Consider the following 16295-nt stretch of genomic DNA (forward strand, 5'->3'; position numbering starts at 1 on the left):
ATCCCAGGGCTGAGGGGGCGGGGCTCCCTGGTGGCCAAGGTGTGGCGAAGGCAGGCTGTGACGGGTCCCCAAACGCTCGTCATCTGCGCCAAGCCTGGGAGCCCGGGGCAGGCTGGAGGCCAGGTGACAGAATCGGCAGAACCCAGCGAGGATGCACGAGCGGGGCAGGAGGGGCGGAGAAGGCACCGAGCCAAGCAGACCTCATCTCCCCCGAAAGCACAGGTCCTCTTGAGTTGGGTGCTGCGCATTGACAACGTAAAAGGGCTTTTGTTCCATCGACCCCAAGCTGACGTCCTTGTTCCTCCTCAGCTGGTTCATTAAAACTGAGTGAACCCTTATGCAAAACACTGGTAAGAGCTTGGAATTTAGAGTGTGGAGACCAGGGCCTGCTCCCAGCTGTGCCGATGGCTGGCACGAAGGTCAGTTGCTCCCACCTCCCGGACAGGAAGCGGGGGAGGTCCTCGCATGTGCTCCGGAAGTCATAAACTGCCCTCCACATGTGGGCGCTGGCTTTTAAGACTCTGAGCCTGCTCTCCACGCCCTCCCTGCCAGCTCAGCTGTCCCCCGCTGCCGGCTGGTGCAGCTCTCTTTCCTGGGATGCGAAGAAGCCACTTGGCAGTCAGCGCGCGAAGCACAGGGACAAGAGTGCTCAGATTTTGATTGCTCTGCTCTTTCAATGATCAGAGGCAAAGCTCTGCCTTCAGATTTTAAACCTCCGGTTCAGTCACACTCATCCAGCGAGAAAGCCCGTCCGAGTCAGGACGTGCCAACAGTGCTCGCAGGCAGGCGGGTCTCCCTCCTGTTTAGCAGGTGCCCCTGCCTCGAAGGCCCATGGTTTCAGGGGGCCTCTGTGCTGCTGAGCGGTAGCCAGAGGGGTGTTCGTACACTCTGCTGAAGCCACTCCTTTAAGAAAGAGTTGGTTTATTACCCAAAGATGCACTATAACGTTGCAGCAAAGAGGATGGGCACTGGGTCCCAGCCAGGACTCACAGCCTTTCCTTTCATCTCTAAGCCTCAGTCTCCTTATCTGTAAGATGCTACCAATGCCTTACAGGATCGAAGAGAATTAAACAGAAAAGTGCATGGCAAGCGAACGTTAGCTGCCCAAGTGTGTGCGCGCCTGGGTGTGCACACCATGTGCATGCTGGCGGGGAAGCGCTCCCTCGTTCGTTCATTCAGCCAATAGTGCCTACACGCCAGGCACGGTGCTGTGCAGCGGAAACAAAAGGTGACGAGAACTTTGTCCCGGAGAACCCACAAGCCCTGCGCAGATGCAGACAAGCAGAGAGGTCACCCTGCAGGGCTCTAGCAAGTGCTTTCCAGGGGCCGGGCGGCCCACGGGCCACATGCGCCGAAGGGGCTGTAGCGGGGCTCCTGGGAAAGCGGGGACTGAGTTCGGCGCAGACGGGCCAAGGGAGGAGGGCGGGCCAGGCAGGAAGAGCGGCAAAGAGGGGAGCCCCTGACAGGTTCCAGAAACTGTCCAGAGCACAATGGGGAGGGTGCCCCGATGTGCCACCGCAGAGGGGGCCCCGAGCCCCACCATCACGGCCCCTTCAGGGCAAGTGACTCGGGAGGCAATTTCCAACGACATGCAAACCTGTGGGCGTGAGGTTTAACACGCCAGCCGGTGTAAGACCGTGCATTTGTCTATCACAGTCCCCTGAACATCTTCCTCCCTCTGGGCCTGGCCTTCCACAAGCCATTCTGCAAACTCTGAGCTTCTGGACATGGGAGGCCTCGCCCCCACCCCCACAGCTCACAGTGTAGGGAGCGGGGAGCAGACACAGTTCTAGACACGAGAGGACGGACGCAGGGAGGAGGGTGCAAGGGCGCGAGAAGGGTCCTGGAAGATGACCAGCAGGCGCCCTGGGGCATCTCAAGAATGAGACCAGCAAGGAGGGGCTCTGGAGCTGGGCTGTACGAGGGAAGTTGTCTGTTGGCACAGCCGAGATGCAAAAATGTGTCTTGAATTTGCACGCTTCCACCTGGAGGGGAGACCAGAATTTCACTAATCCAAGCATTTGTTTGCCTGCCACCTGCTTCACAAAGTGGTTACGTGACAGTCACATCAAGGTGGGGCCTTATGGACTATGCGAGACATCAGAAGTAACAACGGTCCACACAGCTCTACAAGGAGACTCTAGCCTTTCTCCTAAGAGTTGCAAACCCAAGTGATGACCGACTCCGTCGGGAACAGACCCTTCGAGCCTGCTTTTGGAGGAGAGTAGCCGGAAAAGCGAACCACAGACCCCAACTCCTGTATCTCTAGAGCCTGGCTTCCTCATCTCCAAACAGGAAAGTGGTAATATTGACCTTCTACAGCTGCTGTGAAGATGAAACCAGACACCATGTTAAAGCCAAAGGGGTCAGACGACACGGCCAGGCTGCCTGACTAGGAAGCGGCCAGGCTGGACGTGAGCCCACGGGGACCTCCTTGGCCCCAGCAGGGGAGGGATGGAGGCGCTGCTTTGGGTGCAATGCCAGTGCTTTCAGGAGCCTTTTCTCTCTACAGAGCATGGAGGGGACACCGATTAATGGCCAAAGAAGAAACCCGTTTGCAAGCTCAAGCCAATCAAATGGGAAATGGTAACACACAGATTTTTAGAGCAATGTCACGTCCCCTGCTGTGTGAAAGGCTGCTCAGCTTATCTATACCCAGAACGTGTACCTCGCTGCACAGGGCCACCACATTCTGGGCGCAAGCAGCGGCGGCGCTGGGAGCGCCAGGGAGCAAGGTGGGGCGCTGCTGGTGGAAACATCCACAAGGCAAGAGCACTGTCTCAGGCGGAAGGATGCAGGACGTAAGCCACCGTGGGCCCTCGCCATGAGCTGGCATGTGTAAAATGGTTGATTAGCGTAACAGCCCACTTTACCACACTCTGGCTCCTGGGACTTCTAGAGACACTGCCTTCCCTTCCTGCCGGGACATCCTTCACATCCATTCAGAGACCTACTGTCTTGGGGAACTGCTAATTCTACAGGAAAAGCCGCTTCTCATCAGAAGTGGAGCTCACGTGTACACGTGATCACGTACGGTCCCGTGAGTCTCGGACAAACTGACCAGGCTCAGCCCCTGCACGCCCACGGCTCGCCTCGCCACGGCTGGGACCCTGCCTCCTGCGTGCCTCCCCTGCTCCAACACAGGTCGCAGAATAGAAGCTGCCTCGGTCCATGCTCTGCCCCTAACGGCCCGCAGGGTCTCGGTAAATACTAACTGAACAGGCGAGTTAATGAGCGACTGAGTCACAGTGCAAGAATCCTGAAGCCGAGACCCGCCCTCAAGACTCTGCTCAGCTCCGGCTCTGACCCAGGAGGCGGGGTCTGCCCCACCTGTCCCCGTATTTCTATAACCTCTGGGCTGCTAGGCATGCAGTGCGCGCCGCCCTGGACTGGCTTTGCTGGCTGGCTAGTCTGCCCCGCGCTGGCTGGCGAGCCCTCTGATGGCAGAGCCACATCTTTCTCGCCTCTGCACACCCGGAGGTGAACAATGCGGTAGGACCTGAACGGCTCTAACAATCACCGCCACAGGCCGGCAGGACTGTCACCCCCGCACGGGGAAAGACCCAGGACCGCAGCTGCCTCCCTGCCCCCCGGGCGGGGGTGCCCCCCAGGGCCCCCTCTCACGGCAGCCCCGCTCGCTCCGGCAGCTCCTGTGCTGGTCACCAGGGCTCCTGAGGTGGCCATTGGCTTTTTGCCGTGGCAGGGCTCTTGTATTAGGCACACACTCCTGGGGGTCCAAGCCAAGGAACCACAAAGCGAGTGGCCTTCCCATCTACCAATGCCTCCTGGAACCAGGGGGGATGAATTCTAAGCCTTCTACGCACAATGCCACACGGAAAGTCCGGTGGAAACCCTCATGAGCCATGGGGTAAGACACATCAGGTTATTAAATTACAGTCTCTTTTGGGAATTAACACGAGTTCTTCCTACTCCTCGAGGCCTAATGGGCACAATCGGCAGCCGTCTGTGGGCCCTGCTGCAATGGTCAGGCCTGCACCTCACCGAGGGGCGCGCCACCGCTTCTTACTCGTGGAAATGAAGCCGGGAGAAGCCAATGATTGCGGGGCCGGTCCCGAGCAGCACAGGAGTCTGAGCCGCAGGCGGCCTGCGGCCCTGGCCCAACGGCACCTGCACAGAGGGCACCTCGTGACGCAGGGCTCTGCGGGAGGCTGCCGCCGCACTCTGCCGAGCACAGCAGGGCTGCGTCGGAGGCTGCTGGCCGCTGCTCGTTCCTAAAACCCAGCAGGTTCTCCAGGGGACCCGAGGGCAGGGTCCTGTGAATTAAGGAAAACTGCACACACCTCTCAGTGGGAGGTCATGATCAGAAGCAGCTTTTGAGGCTACACTGTCCTTTTCCTCACCTTTCAGAAACGAAACGTGCCTAATGTGGAATCAACTGGAGGTGGGAGGAAGGGGGGGGACCTCTCATTCTCACTGTGCATCATTCTATGTCCCCACTTTGTCAGAAAAGATGCATTTTTCCTTTTATAAGTGATAGTGAGTGCTTTGCCACATTCTACAGTGTGACTCTTATTCAGATGGAGTTAATATTTCTTCCATGGAGGGGAAGGGAGGACAGAGTGAATCTAAAGGAATGTACTTTGTGGCTTTTAAAGAATGCCCATATCGGGCAAAGGGAGCCAACTTCAGAGGTCCTTTAATGCTTCGATGCACTTATAAGCAGCGTGAAGGAGTTCAAGCGTGTTCCGGGAAATGCCTAGCCTCCTCCTGCCCTCTTACACCCTCTTCCTTCTGCAAACATTTATATTTATGATACATCCGTTGCTACGTGAGCCACGGGATCTTCTGCTGGGGACGTTATTCTGCTGCCCTTCACTAGCTGGTAGCTACTTTACAAGTCAGGTCACTGACTTCTCAGAAGTAAGTTATGCACAGGACCAGAGGAGCAAGTCATGCAAAACAAATGCAATTCTGCTGCAAGTCCCCAGCAGCCAGTCCTGACTGAACCCCCACCCTGTGCCCCGCCGCCTTTGATGCCCCGTCACTCCGGTCGCCGTGGCCGAGGTACCTCACCTCTCAGCTGCTGGCAGCAGGAGGCGCTGCTGTCTGGCTCCAGGGGGTGCCGCAGGACCCCGTTGCTGGGCTTGGGCCTCTCGTACTCCCTCTCGGGGAGCATGGCCTGCTCGCTCTCCAGGGCGGGGTCTGCATGCGGGGGCAGAGACTGTGGGAACCCGAACATCAAGAGGGAGGAGAAGAAGAGTAAGGCACCGCAGAGCAGGAAGCCGCCCCACCAGGCTCCGATCCAGCGGGGGTCGTCCGGAGTGATGTCCAGGTTACCTGCAGCCAGAAAGAGCACAGTCAGCGGAAGAGAACGTGGTGGGGCCGGGGCTTGGCCGTGGTTTGGGGTCAGCTGTATGGATGGGCCGAGGGCTGTGGACAGGGCCTAGGGCTGGGGGAACTGGACGCCGGGCAAGGCAGCCTGTTGCTTCACATCGGTGCTTCTGTTCCTCCCAAAGCCAAAGGCTGACCGCTTCTGCTCCTTAATTTTCTCACCTACCCTGTGCTTGTATCATCTGAGAAGCCAGACCCCACCTAAATGGTGTCCCACTGGATGGGACCCACTGGCTTGGCAGAGCTGCCAAAGTGAGCTAACAAAAACACAAGGATATAGAAATATTCATTTTTCGAGGGTATCATTTTTACTAAGTATACTCAATTGCTCCCCCTATAAAAAGCAGCTCATCCGAGATCCTGTCCAAGACCCCGCTCCCTGTCTAACATCAGGGTCACAGGTCATAAGGCATGGCACCGAACTGAAGTCTAGAGCCAGGATGGCTGGGCCGAAATCCGACCCCTTCTTGCTGCACAACCCCCAGCCAGGGATTTATCTGAACTTGGGGCCTCGTCTGAGGCACCTGCACAGCAGGGGTGGCGGCAGCAGCACAGGCCTCACTGCGTGCGGCGCAAGATCAATCGGTGCCCAGGCCTGGCGTGCGGGGAAGAGAGCCTGCAGGAGCCTGTGCACCTGATCTATGAGAGCCTAGTGCTCACGGCCGGGGCCCTGTTTCCTATCTGGCCGTGGAGAGGCTTATTCAAGCCTTGGGGGCAGCTGTGGATCAGGCCGGTCCTCTCCTGGGACGCTCTGCAGCCGCCTTGCCTGCTGGAAGGCAGCATGCCTGCGGCCTGGCGGTCTCACAGAGCTATTGCTTTGGTCTGCCAGCTGAGGTCCTGAAGACATCGACTACAGCCCACTCCTTGTAGAGGCTCCTCCCCCTGCCCTGTCTCTACAAGCGCCTTTCATGGCAGCACTCCCAGATGAGCTGCTTAGAAACGTCTCTTTGATGATAATCCCATGTCCCTGGAGCCTGGAAGGAAATTCTTGGAGACCTGGGCCATGGCAGAGGAGCTAAGAACTAGCAGGGCTGCAGGCCTGGGCCACACAGACGGACAGACCTGGGAATAAAAATGACCACAGACGCCAGGATGGGCTTGGTGAGCGGCGCTGCGTTCTGATTCTGGCGTTTCTCAGGAAGACAAGTGACACTGGAGCCTGGTCTGAGACCTGTCTTTCCTAAGACCCCTCCTTTCGCTGCCTGTCTCCACAACGAAATGGCATTTTATGAGGCACTTGGCCGGTATGGAGAACTGCCCCCCAACCTGCTCAGCAGGAAGCCGCTCGGCATTCTCGATGCTGAGAGGGAGATGTCCACGTCGGCTAGCCAACCGTGGTGTGGGAGGCGTCACCAAGACCTGCACGTGGAGCTCCTCTCCTGGGCACAAGAAGGATTATGTCTCCGAGGTATGGCCACGCACCACAGTTTTTCCAATAAAATGTGAGCGGGGGCGCACATGTCACGTTGCTTCTGCACGGAGGTGGGTGGGTTCAACTGGTGTGTTGTTGCTGCCACGTGCTGCCCCCTCCTGATCCTGGGCGCCCATGGAACCTCTAAACTGGGGCGGTGTCTGACAGGCTAAAAGAGACAGAAGGTCCCCGCTGACCTGCGTTGGGTATACAGCATGAGCAAGACATAACCCTTTAGTTTTCTGAGTCGCTGGACTGTTGAGGGTGTTTGTTTCACGGCAGAACCTCGCTTGCCCTGACTAATACAGAAGGCTTAGCAAGTGAAAACCATGCTCCTTAGGAACGGCGGTCCTGTGCAGGTGTGGAAGAGCGGAAGTGCTGTCTGAGGTGCAGTTTGGGGCAAGGCATGAAAACCTCTTTACTTCTCTTTCAATCTGGTTCTAGTTAGTGTCTTAATCTTAGAAAGTTACAACCGGTTCAGTCTCTTGGCAAGGGCTGCTGCCAGTCTGATGCCCAGAACAAAATCGGAAAGAACTGGTCTGTCCCACTTACTTAGGTGTATCAAAGTGCCAATAAAACTAGAGCCACGGGTGGAGAAAGACGTTAAAAAACAAACAAACAAACAAAAAAACGGGGTGGGGACAGTATCCCAGATGTGAGGTCCTCAGGGCACCACAGGCAGAGGGAAGATGCTGGCACGGGGGGAGAAGTGGGGTGAGGGCAACTCCTGCCGCGTCACCACGACTGAAGCGTCTGCCTGTCACGCGGCCTGCACAGCGTGGGATTGCCTGTGCATGGGTGTCTGTTGGCTCAGAAGGCTCCTGCTTCACCCCCCAGCTGCCTAACCTTCCCTCAGCCTGGCCACCGACACTCAGAGGGCTCCCACGGCTCTGCTGGGCAGGACGGGCCAGCTCCTGGCTGCTGTGCCCTCCCTCTGTGGAAGGGCACGCAAACCCAGAGGGCTGACTGCCTCCCGCTTCCCAACACCGTCACCCTTAAGGGTCCGGAAGAAAAATCACTGGAAATCGGGGTTGAACCAGCTTGAAATCAACCAATCGACCAACCCACGAGGATACCTGAGATTGTGAGATGGGCAGATCGCAGCAAATTGGGGACATTAGCTTCCTACTCCTGGGCCAGGCTGATGAGTAAGCGATACTATGGCTCTCTGGGTAGTTTCTGGACTTTTTTTCCAGTCCATTTACCTATTTGTCTAACCTAGTTTGTGAAACTTCTGCTGACCCAAGAATTCCAAGAGTACCATTAAGTTACAGACCTAATTAGGAACTGGAGACAGGAAGAGGCTGAGGGTGGAGGGCAGCGTGGAGCACTCGGATCCGAGCCCCGGGTCCCCTCAGCCCAACAGGAAGGGGTCTGGGGACGGCGCCAGCCCCAGAGAGGCCGCGCGGGCCTCTCTGCTTCCCGACCTTTTTCCCTGAAGCAAACAGAAGCACGTTTCGTATTCCAGCTGCACACACCCAGCAGCTGTTGTGGGTCTGGCTGGCACCTGCCTTAGGACAAGCCTGCACGGACACGCTGGCGAGCCTGGGTCATCTGGGCAAAGCCTTCGTCCGGGTGAAGCACAGTCTCCTGGCTCAAGGCCTGGAGAGGGTCTGGGGAAGCAAGCTGCTCAGCCTGGGGCCAGACAGGCCCGGGGTCTGAATCCTGCCCGTTGTGGAGATGAGTTAATCCCTTCAGCTTTTCATGGCACGTCGCTGTCCCGTGTGCACAGGACATGCTGGACACGAACTAGTGCTTTGCATGATGAACGCACATCCCCCACACACAGAGCCCCGGCCCCTACGCCGCACAGCTCGTCGGGGTGTGGCTGGGATTCGGGTGGATGCCAGCACCGACCGAGAGCCCGTCGCTGTGGGGGGCGCCTCCTCTGTTGAGTGGGATGCACGTCCCCGCGGGGGTTTCTGAGGTTCCAACGAGGCCATCCGTGCGTAGCTGTAGGCGGTCCGTCCGGGCTGCTGCCACCCTCCCTCCGCCGACAGGCCCGGCGTTAGGGTCGGCCAGCTCGGTGCTTTGGGGCGCACTCTGCTCCCAGGCCCTTTGCTCTAGGTTCCGTTCTCGACTGCCCTCCCTCCCCCCAGCTCTCCTAACAGGCGACCCCGGCGGGACACATCGCTCCTTCCCCGCTGTCAGAGGAGGGACCTGCTCTCCCTCAGAAGGGGGCAGGGGTGCCACGCACGGACGAGGGCGCAGCGGCAGCCCTGTGCCTAGGCCGTCCCTGGGGTGTCCCCGCCCCACCGCAGGCTGCCCTACAACCCACCGTCCCCCGCACCCCCGTCGCCTGCTCACAGGCCTCACACCCAGGCTTCCTTCGGGGTCTCTCCCTTCCGACCCTGCGTCCTCAGCTGGGGCCCGGCTGTGTTAGAGAAGGCTCACCCTCTCCTCCTCCTGCTCCGCCACAGGGGCCTGCCTGGCCGGCCCCCAGTTCCAGGCCGCTGCCTTTCCCGGTCCCCATCTGGCTCCCAGGTGAAATTTCAGAACCTTGTGGCAGTGTGCAGGGCCCCTGTATGGTCACGCTTGAGGACACGCTCCCCCAGACTGGACAGTCCTACAAGGGGGCTCTGCCTTAGCTGGAGAGGAGGGGAGAGTCAGGGGTTGTCCCTAAAAGAACTGAGAACCCCCTCCTTAAAACACAGCCCCAATCCGTTCCCAGACAGAACAAGTTTCAGTCACAGGATAGAAAACTAAAAACTGCTGGGGACTTCAGAATTCTGGGGCTGGCTCCCCAGCAGCGTAAACTGTACTCTCCTGCCCTCTGCTGGTGAGGAGCAGCACCGGCACACTGTGGCCTTCGGAGGGGATGCAGACAAAGAGAGGGAGCGACTCAGAAGGCATCCTCCCATTCCTGAGACACGGCAGGTCGGAGGCCACTACTGACTTGTTGAGGGGAAGGCTGCTGTCAGCAAGACGGAAGGGAAATGTGCTCAGTGCCCTACTCATGGGGGCGGGGGGAGGGTCTGAACTACCCGTGAGCCTGGGGAGGAGCCACGGAGGGGGCGGCTTCGCACTGGGCCTGCACGGATGGAAGGCGATGATCAGGATGCAGCGAGCACAGCCGGGGCCGAGGCAGGGCACGCTGCGGCGGCCGTGAGGGGGCAGCTGGGTCCCTGCCGCCACCCGTCCACCCTGGTCCTCTGGGAGGGGCTCGGTGAGGGGCTCTTGAAGAGGGAAAGCCCCCCACTGGCTCGGGACTCCTGGGTCTATGCAGACGCGCCCCGTGGGTCGGGGATATCCCTGCCCATCTCTCGGTCTCGGTTTCCTCACTTGCATCATGAGAGAGTTGGACAAGAATGACGGCGGGGTTCCTTCTGGTTCGGATTCTGGGTCTCTACAGGCCGCAGTTCGAGGGGGCCGCTGCTCAGGGCCCAGGCAAGTGTGCGGCCTGCCCCGCGGCGCCCCTCCTCAGTGGCATCCCTGTCGCACACGCCGGGGGTGCGCGCCCTCCCCGACCCGTCTGCCATTCCTGTCTTGTGTGGCCTCCGGTGAGGCTTTCTGGTTTTTGTCCACATAAGTTGAGATGGCAGCTGACTCGCTTCCTGTGTTGTTTCTGACTTTCATCTCACTCGGAAATACGGTTCAAAGGGCCGACCAACTCCCACACAATGGCAGCCCTCAACCACCTCCCAAGCAGACCCAGCACTTCAAAAGGATACATAAATAAGCCTGAGTTTGAGTATTTTTCCCCCCTCTAGGAAATTTGTAACATCATTAACTACAAGTAAATACATCAGTGGGATTAATGGAGCGAATCACCAAGTGACTTGATTGGATTTAAAGCCGCATTTCTTTGGGATGAATTAGTAAATTTAGCATTGTCGGGACATGATGGATGGCGAATGTGGGGACTAGGGGTTCTCATTGATCCCGAAGATGGATGGGCAACAAGGAGAAGCAGCTGGAACTGCTTCCCTCACACTGTTTCAGAGAGAAAGGAAACGCGGCTTCCCTCCTGGCTTAACGGCCCAGGAATGCAACATTCTCGTTGGGGCTGAGGTAGAGGTGTGACCGTCTGTGGCAGACAGTGACTGAGATAATCTCCAACAATCCCAGCCCCTAGGCATTCACAGCCGCATAATAATCCCTTCTCCTGAGTCCAGACCAAAGTGGCCTGGGTCTCACACACAGGATGCCTCAGAAGCAATGAGGTGTCGCGTCTGGGTTAGAGAGACCGTGACTCGTGTCGCAGGGTCTCTCTCTTGCCCTCTCTCGGGCTCTTCACGTCAACGCAGGTAGCCCAGGGCAAGGGCCGACGGCAGAGAGCTAGACAGCGGACCTTCTCCAGGTGAGCTGTGAGGTGACTGCAGGCCAGGCCGACACGCTGACTGCAGCTTCACGCAAGACCCTGAGCCAGAACCACCAGCGAAGCTGCTCCTGGACCCCAGACCCACAGACACAAACTGAGACAAGTGCCTATTGTTCTAAGTCACTATGTTTGGGGCAATTTGTTACGCAGCAATAGAAAACTAATGCACAAAGGGACTTGCTTTGGCCACTTAAATGTGAGTAGAAACAATGAGTCATTTCTGAGCAGAAGCTTCCAGAGTGAGAGCACAACTTGCCAACTTGCAACTGTCTGCCTTCCTGCTCTGACAACTGTGTGGGCTGGGATCAAGGGAAACTTCTGTGACCACAGTGAGCCAAGCATCGCCCTCCCCAGCACCACCGACCTGCACTGGACATGCAGTGTGACTGAGGAGCATGTTGGTCGTGTAAAACCACTCAGACTGGGAACTCTTTGTTAGTGCTGCATGACGTAGCCCGTCCTGACCGCCGGACTGCTCACAGTGTGCGAAGGAATTGGGGGGCCTGAAGCAACCTGAGAAGTACATGTGGTCTTCCAGCTAAGAACACAAAAGGTGTCCGAATCAGTTCTGAGACGTGGTACTGCTTCCTTCTGAAGGCCGCCACAACAAGTGTCACACAGGAAAGACTTTCAAACGTTGTCTCATTGAGCCCACATGCACACATTCACTTCCAGAACACTTGCTCCAACTTTCAGTTTAAACAGTGGGGTCCTCGTGTAGGTTAACGGACCAGCATTCAGTGAGTACGTGTGCACGCCAGGCATGCCCGCACCTAGGCTCTCACTCATTCTTACAATGGCCTGCAAGGAAGATACAATCACCATTCCCCTTCACTTACAGGTGAGGGCTAAAATCAACCACAGGGAGCTGTTCCGCCTCCAAGCAGGTACTGGCAGAACACAGGCCTGAGCCCAGGCCCTTGGAACCTGCAACTCCTGCCCCTTCCTTCTCATCTCAGGTGGGCCACCCACACCACAGGCGAGCATGCATTAAGGCTGTCACTTAGCAGGAAGGTCCCAGAACCCACAGGCTGATGGTGCTCTTACAAGGCGGGCAGGAAAGACTTATGGATGGTGTTCAGAAGCTGGGGGATATGCCTTACTTGTATCAATGAAGACAGCATCCACATAGATTTTGGTACAGAAGGAGCCCAGGATAAATCCACAGGCTGGTCCAAATACCAGCATCGTGAACAGGATTCCTGAGAAAAAGATGAAACAAAGATTAGATTAAAAAAGACAGAGGTCATTCAATGAACAAAACCATCAAAGGTTAGGAAAACTGTTTTACATCAATCATATGAGATGTCTGATTTACACATGGCATTGCAGGAATCAGTCTAAAAATCCAAGAGGGGGAAAGCTTGTATTTCTAATTTCTGGAAACTCTACTGAAGCACTCGGTACTATTCAGGACTTCTGTAATATTTTGGTAGGCCACTTTAAAATACTTGTGGGCCCCAAGTACACCTACTCTTGGAGGACTCTACCCCTGCATCACATAAAACATGCTAAAATACAGACACACTGCCATTGAACAATTTTTTTTCCTGTCATAAACATTTTTGAGAGAATTTTGCTTTTTCATTTATTTGGTGTTCTGTAATTTGTTTAATTTATGGTAGACTGAGATGTCTCAGCACTCACTGTGCAAATGCAGGTATCTTTGTAAAGCAAGAAAAATTGAAGCTACAAATTATTTTCAAATGTGAAGAAATGTTTATGGGCATTAAATTTCACAAGTATCAAAGCTGACATAACAGTACGTACTTTGAGAACATTTGACTAGGTATTTACTCATTTCAGTTTTACAGCTTCCCCGGGTTTTGGAGTTGCTATCTATTGTTGTTTTAGCAGCGGCTCAGGACTTAGGCTTGTCCACAGGACTTACAAAGCTGGTACTAGGCATGTGCTTATAGTAGCCGATGGATACAGTGCCTAGAGTTTTGCACCAATCTTTTGGATCATTTCAGAAAAATCGCTCACATTGAAACCCGCAGTCTCTACCTCTTGGACTAAGTTTCAGTTTGGTGGATGCTTCCCAAGCACTGGCAGCCCTCCAGCTCCCGGAGATAAAGCCAGGAACAAAGAGGATAAAGACACTTCTCAGGGATGGACTAACAGTCCATTCAAGTGGCTGGAGTGCAGAGAGGCTCAGGTTGGCTGTGGCTCTTCCCCGCTAGAGGGCAGCATCAGCCCAGAGAACTCTGAGTCCCGGCCTGCATTCTCCACTTCCCACCTACCTGCCCGTGGAACCTCTGGTCAGCACATTGCTTTTCTCACTCCCACTTGCCTTCCATGCCCTCAATATATACAAATGTATTCATCTGTCTTCAAATATGCAGGCTGACATTTCTCCCCTAAGGAGTGTTCTGCACCACACATGCATGAATAGAACACGATCCATGAACAGTGGGACACCTGCAAGACATGGGATACATATGTGTCTGGAGCCCACTGCCAAGTGCCTAACAGCCTTGTGGCACTGATGCTGCTCATCTTGGCGGGGGGTGGGGGGGTACTTGGGGGAGATGAGGGGCCAAGGAGGTGACCATTCACTCAACACACTGATGTAAAAGGATTATCCCCACTGCAAACTTTATAAACAAAACACTGATGTCGCTCTGCCCTACGGCATGTGCCGGAGTTTATGAATCCCTTCCACAGTACCAGGTCTCTCCCCTCTGAAGTCAGCTGCACTGGGGGCCTCCAGGGTGGCTGCACAGTGGAATCGCCTGGGAAACTTAAAAATGTATTACTACCTACGTCCCACCCCTGAGATCTGATGTAGCGGGTCTAGGCCGTAGCCTGGGCACTGGGATTTCCCCCAAGCTCTCAGGCGATTCTATGTGCAGCCAGACTGAGAACCAACAGTCTCTGCCCCTGCCGACCTTGACCAAGGAACCAGTTTGGGGACGGGGACGTGGAGGTGGGGGGGCGTGGTGGTGGTGGTGGTGGTGGTGGTGGTGGTGGTGGTGGTGTGTGTAACCATGGGGGATCTCTGGCCCTTAACTTTACCCCTCCTCAACTCAACAAGGGCCTGGTCCACCGTCAGTGGAAAAGGGAGCGTGCTTACGCATTTCCTCGTGTAAGCCACTAGAGGGCGCCATACACCTTCTCATGCAGGTACTGCTCTTCCCTGTGTGGCAGGAGGTTCTCCACTCAGGGTGGGAGAGTCACCCACCAGCTCCTCCAAGGTGGCTTCTTTGCCCGTAGGAAAATACGGTGGCAAATGATTTGGCAGATCTGTGGTCATTACTGAAGGTCCTCATACTGTGTCGGGCAAGAAAATGACCACTTCCAAAGCACATGGGCCTTCGAAACACAACCGACTGCCCCCACTGCCCACTGTGCCTCAACCTCCCCAACTGGTATGGTCTGTACAATCTTCCTAAATTTTGTGCAATCTTCCTCCCCTCGCCCCCTCCACCTGACCACCAGGGCCACCCTACTTCATAACACAGAGCCAGCAGTGTCAGACGGGACACGGCCGTGACAGCCGCGGCACAGCCCTGGACGCGGTGCGTGGTGGAGCAGCCTCCGAGAGCAGGCCGCGCTGCGGAAGCCTCGCCCGAGCCCTGGCTGGCGTGGCTCCATGGACGGAACGCCAGCCTGCGAACCAAAGGGTCGCCAGTTCAGTTCCCGGTCAGGGCACGTGCCTGGGTTGCGGGCCAGGTCCCCAGCTGGGGGCACGAGAAGCAACCACACATTGATGTTTCTCTCCATTTCTTACTCCTTCCCTTCCTCTCTCTCTAGAAATAAATAAAAACCTTAAAAGGATGAACAAAAAAGCGCTCCTCAGAGGCAGGGCTAGGTGTCCCAACGGGGACAAGACAGCCGACTGCGGAGGGGACAGCCCATGGACCCGACGGGCACACGGCCCCGCTGGCACCCCTGTGCCAGGGGCTTTGTCTGAAGAACCACGGACAACAGCCCAGGTGCGAGTGAAACGCACACTTCACCCTGACTTATCACTAAGGGCGACAAGCCCGCCTGCTGACACGACAGCCTGGGGACCCTGGAGCCGGCCGACACGCGGGGGCAGGTGTTAGACGCTCACGCGGTCTGCAACAGGAGGCCGCCGCTGTCAGACGTCGACAGAGCTCGCTAGCAACACACCCTGCTGGGCCAGCCTCGTTCCCTCCTGTTTTCTGATGGGGTCAGGAGCTGACCAGATTGAGGGAAAGCCACACACAGAGTAGATCCTGTGACAAGCACAGGAGGACAGGAGCACCCGCGCTGTGCGCGTGAGGGACCCAGCCCCAGTGCCGACAAAGCTCCCTCGGCCGGCAGGGCGGGCGCACGGAGTCTCGTCCAGCCCGAGGGAGTCACTCCTGTCCCGTCCCCTCCACGTGCAGTGACTCACTGGCCCGTGATGCCCAGTCCCCAGGGAAAGTCAAAGACTGAAGACGCAGGATGAATATAACAGGCGGAATGCGGGGACCCAAATGATCAGGGCCGACTACAGGCAGCATTCACGTGCGGGAAGTTTGGGATGGGCTGGGGGGGTGTGGTGCACCAGCTGCTCAAGGTCACAAGTCTCTGCCTAAGTCCCCACTAGTCACGCAGTTGTCCCTGATGCCAGTGCCACTTCCGTGGCGTGGACAGACTCTGGGATACAAAGGGGCAGCCTCCCTACCCTCACAGGGTGAGCCCCACCACCGGTCAGCCCAGGCCATCCGGTTACCTCCTGGTAGGGTACCTGCAGGAGGGGCCTAGAGGTCATGCAGTAAAATGGCCAAAGGACTGAGCGGGAGGAACAAGCCACAGAGAGAACTAATGCGATTAAACGCTGCCCTGGAGGAACAGCGCTGAACTGCTGTGTGTGTTTGCAGAGGCCAGAACCAGATTTGGGCCCCGGTTATGACAAAGCAGGTGATCAGGAACACTGGGGACGGTGCACTGGCTTTCTTAGTAGGTAGTGAGCTCTTCACCACTGGGGGTGTGCAAGAGCGGAGGCCGAGGGACTGGCTGTCGGGACAAAAGGAGAGGTCTTCCCTGCTGGCTGGGTGCTAAGAAGGCAGGTAAGATGTGAGATCCTAGGATTAACATCTGGGCAATCTTCCAGGAATTTTGCAACCCCCTCCCCCATCCCAGGCACAGGGAGGAGTGGGGACCCTGTTCATCAAATGCCCCACACATGTGGGTGTGAAGGCCCTTCCCGAAGCGAGTCAACTCAACCTGGAAAGCAGGACGTGCGGAGTCCACCCG

The 16295-nt window shown here is 56.7% G+C and overlaps 1 protein-coding gene across 4 annotated transcripts in view; it reads right to left on the minus strand.

Moving 5' to 3' along the window:
• The window catches only part of SLCO3A1 (solute carrier organic anion transporter family member 3A1), a 191801-nt gene that overhangs the window by 32990 nt on the left and 142516 nt on the right, over nt 1-16295 (minus strand). For all 4 annotated transcript variants that reach the window (XM_054585204.1, XM_054585186.1, XM_054585212.1 and 1 more), the window contains exons 3-4: nt 12188-12286; nt 5035-5298 (exon numbers count right to left, since the gene is read on the minus strand). In XM_054585204.1, the coding sequence (XP_054441179.1) occupies nt 5035-5298; nt 12188-12286 (363 nt within the window). The remainder of the gene's footprint in view (nt 1-5034; nt 5299-12187; nt 12287-16295) is intronic.

Source organism: Pteronotus mesoamericanus, unplaced genomic scaffold, assembly GCF_021234165.1.
Source record: "Pteronotus mesoamericanus isolate MK-2021 breed Mesoamerican mustached bat unplaced genomic scaffold, CSHL_Meso_final contig_1205, whole genome shotgun sequence".
Lineage (NCBI taxonomy): Eukaryota > Metazoa > Chordata > Mammalia > Chiroptera > Mormoopidae > Pteronotus > Pteronotus mesoamericanus.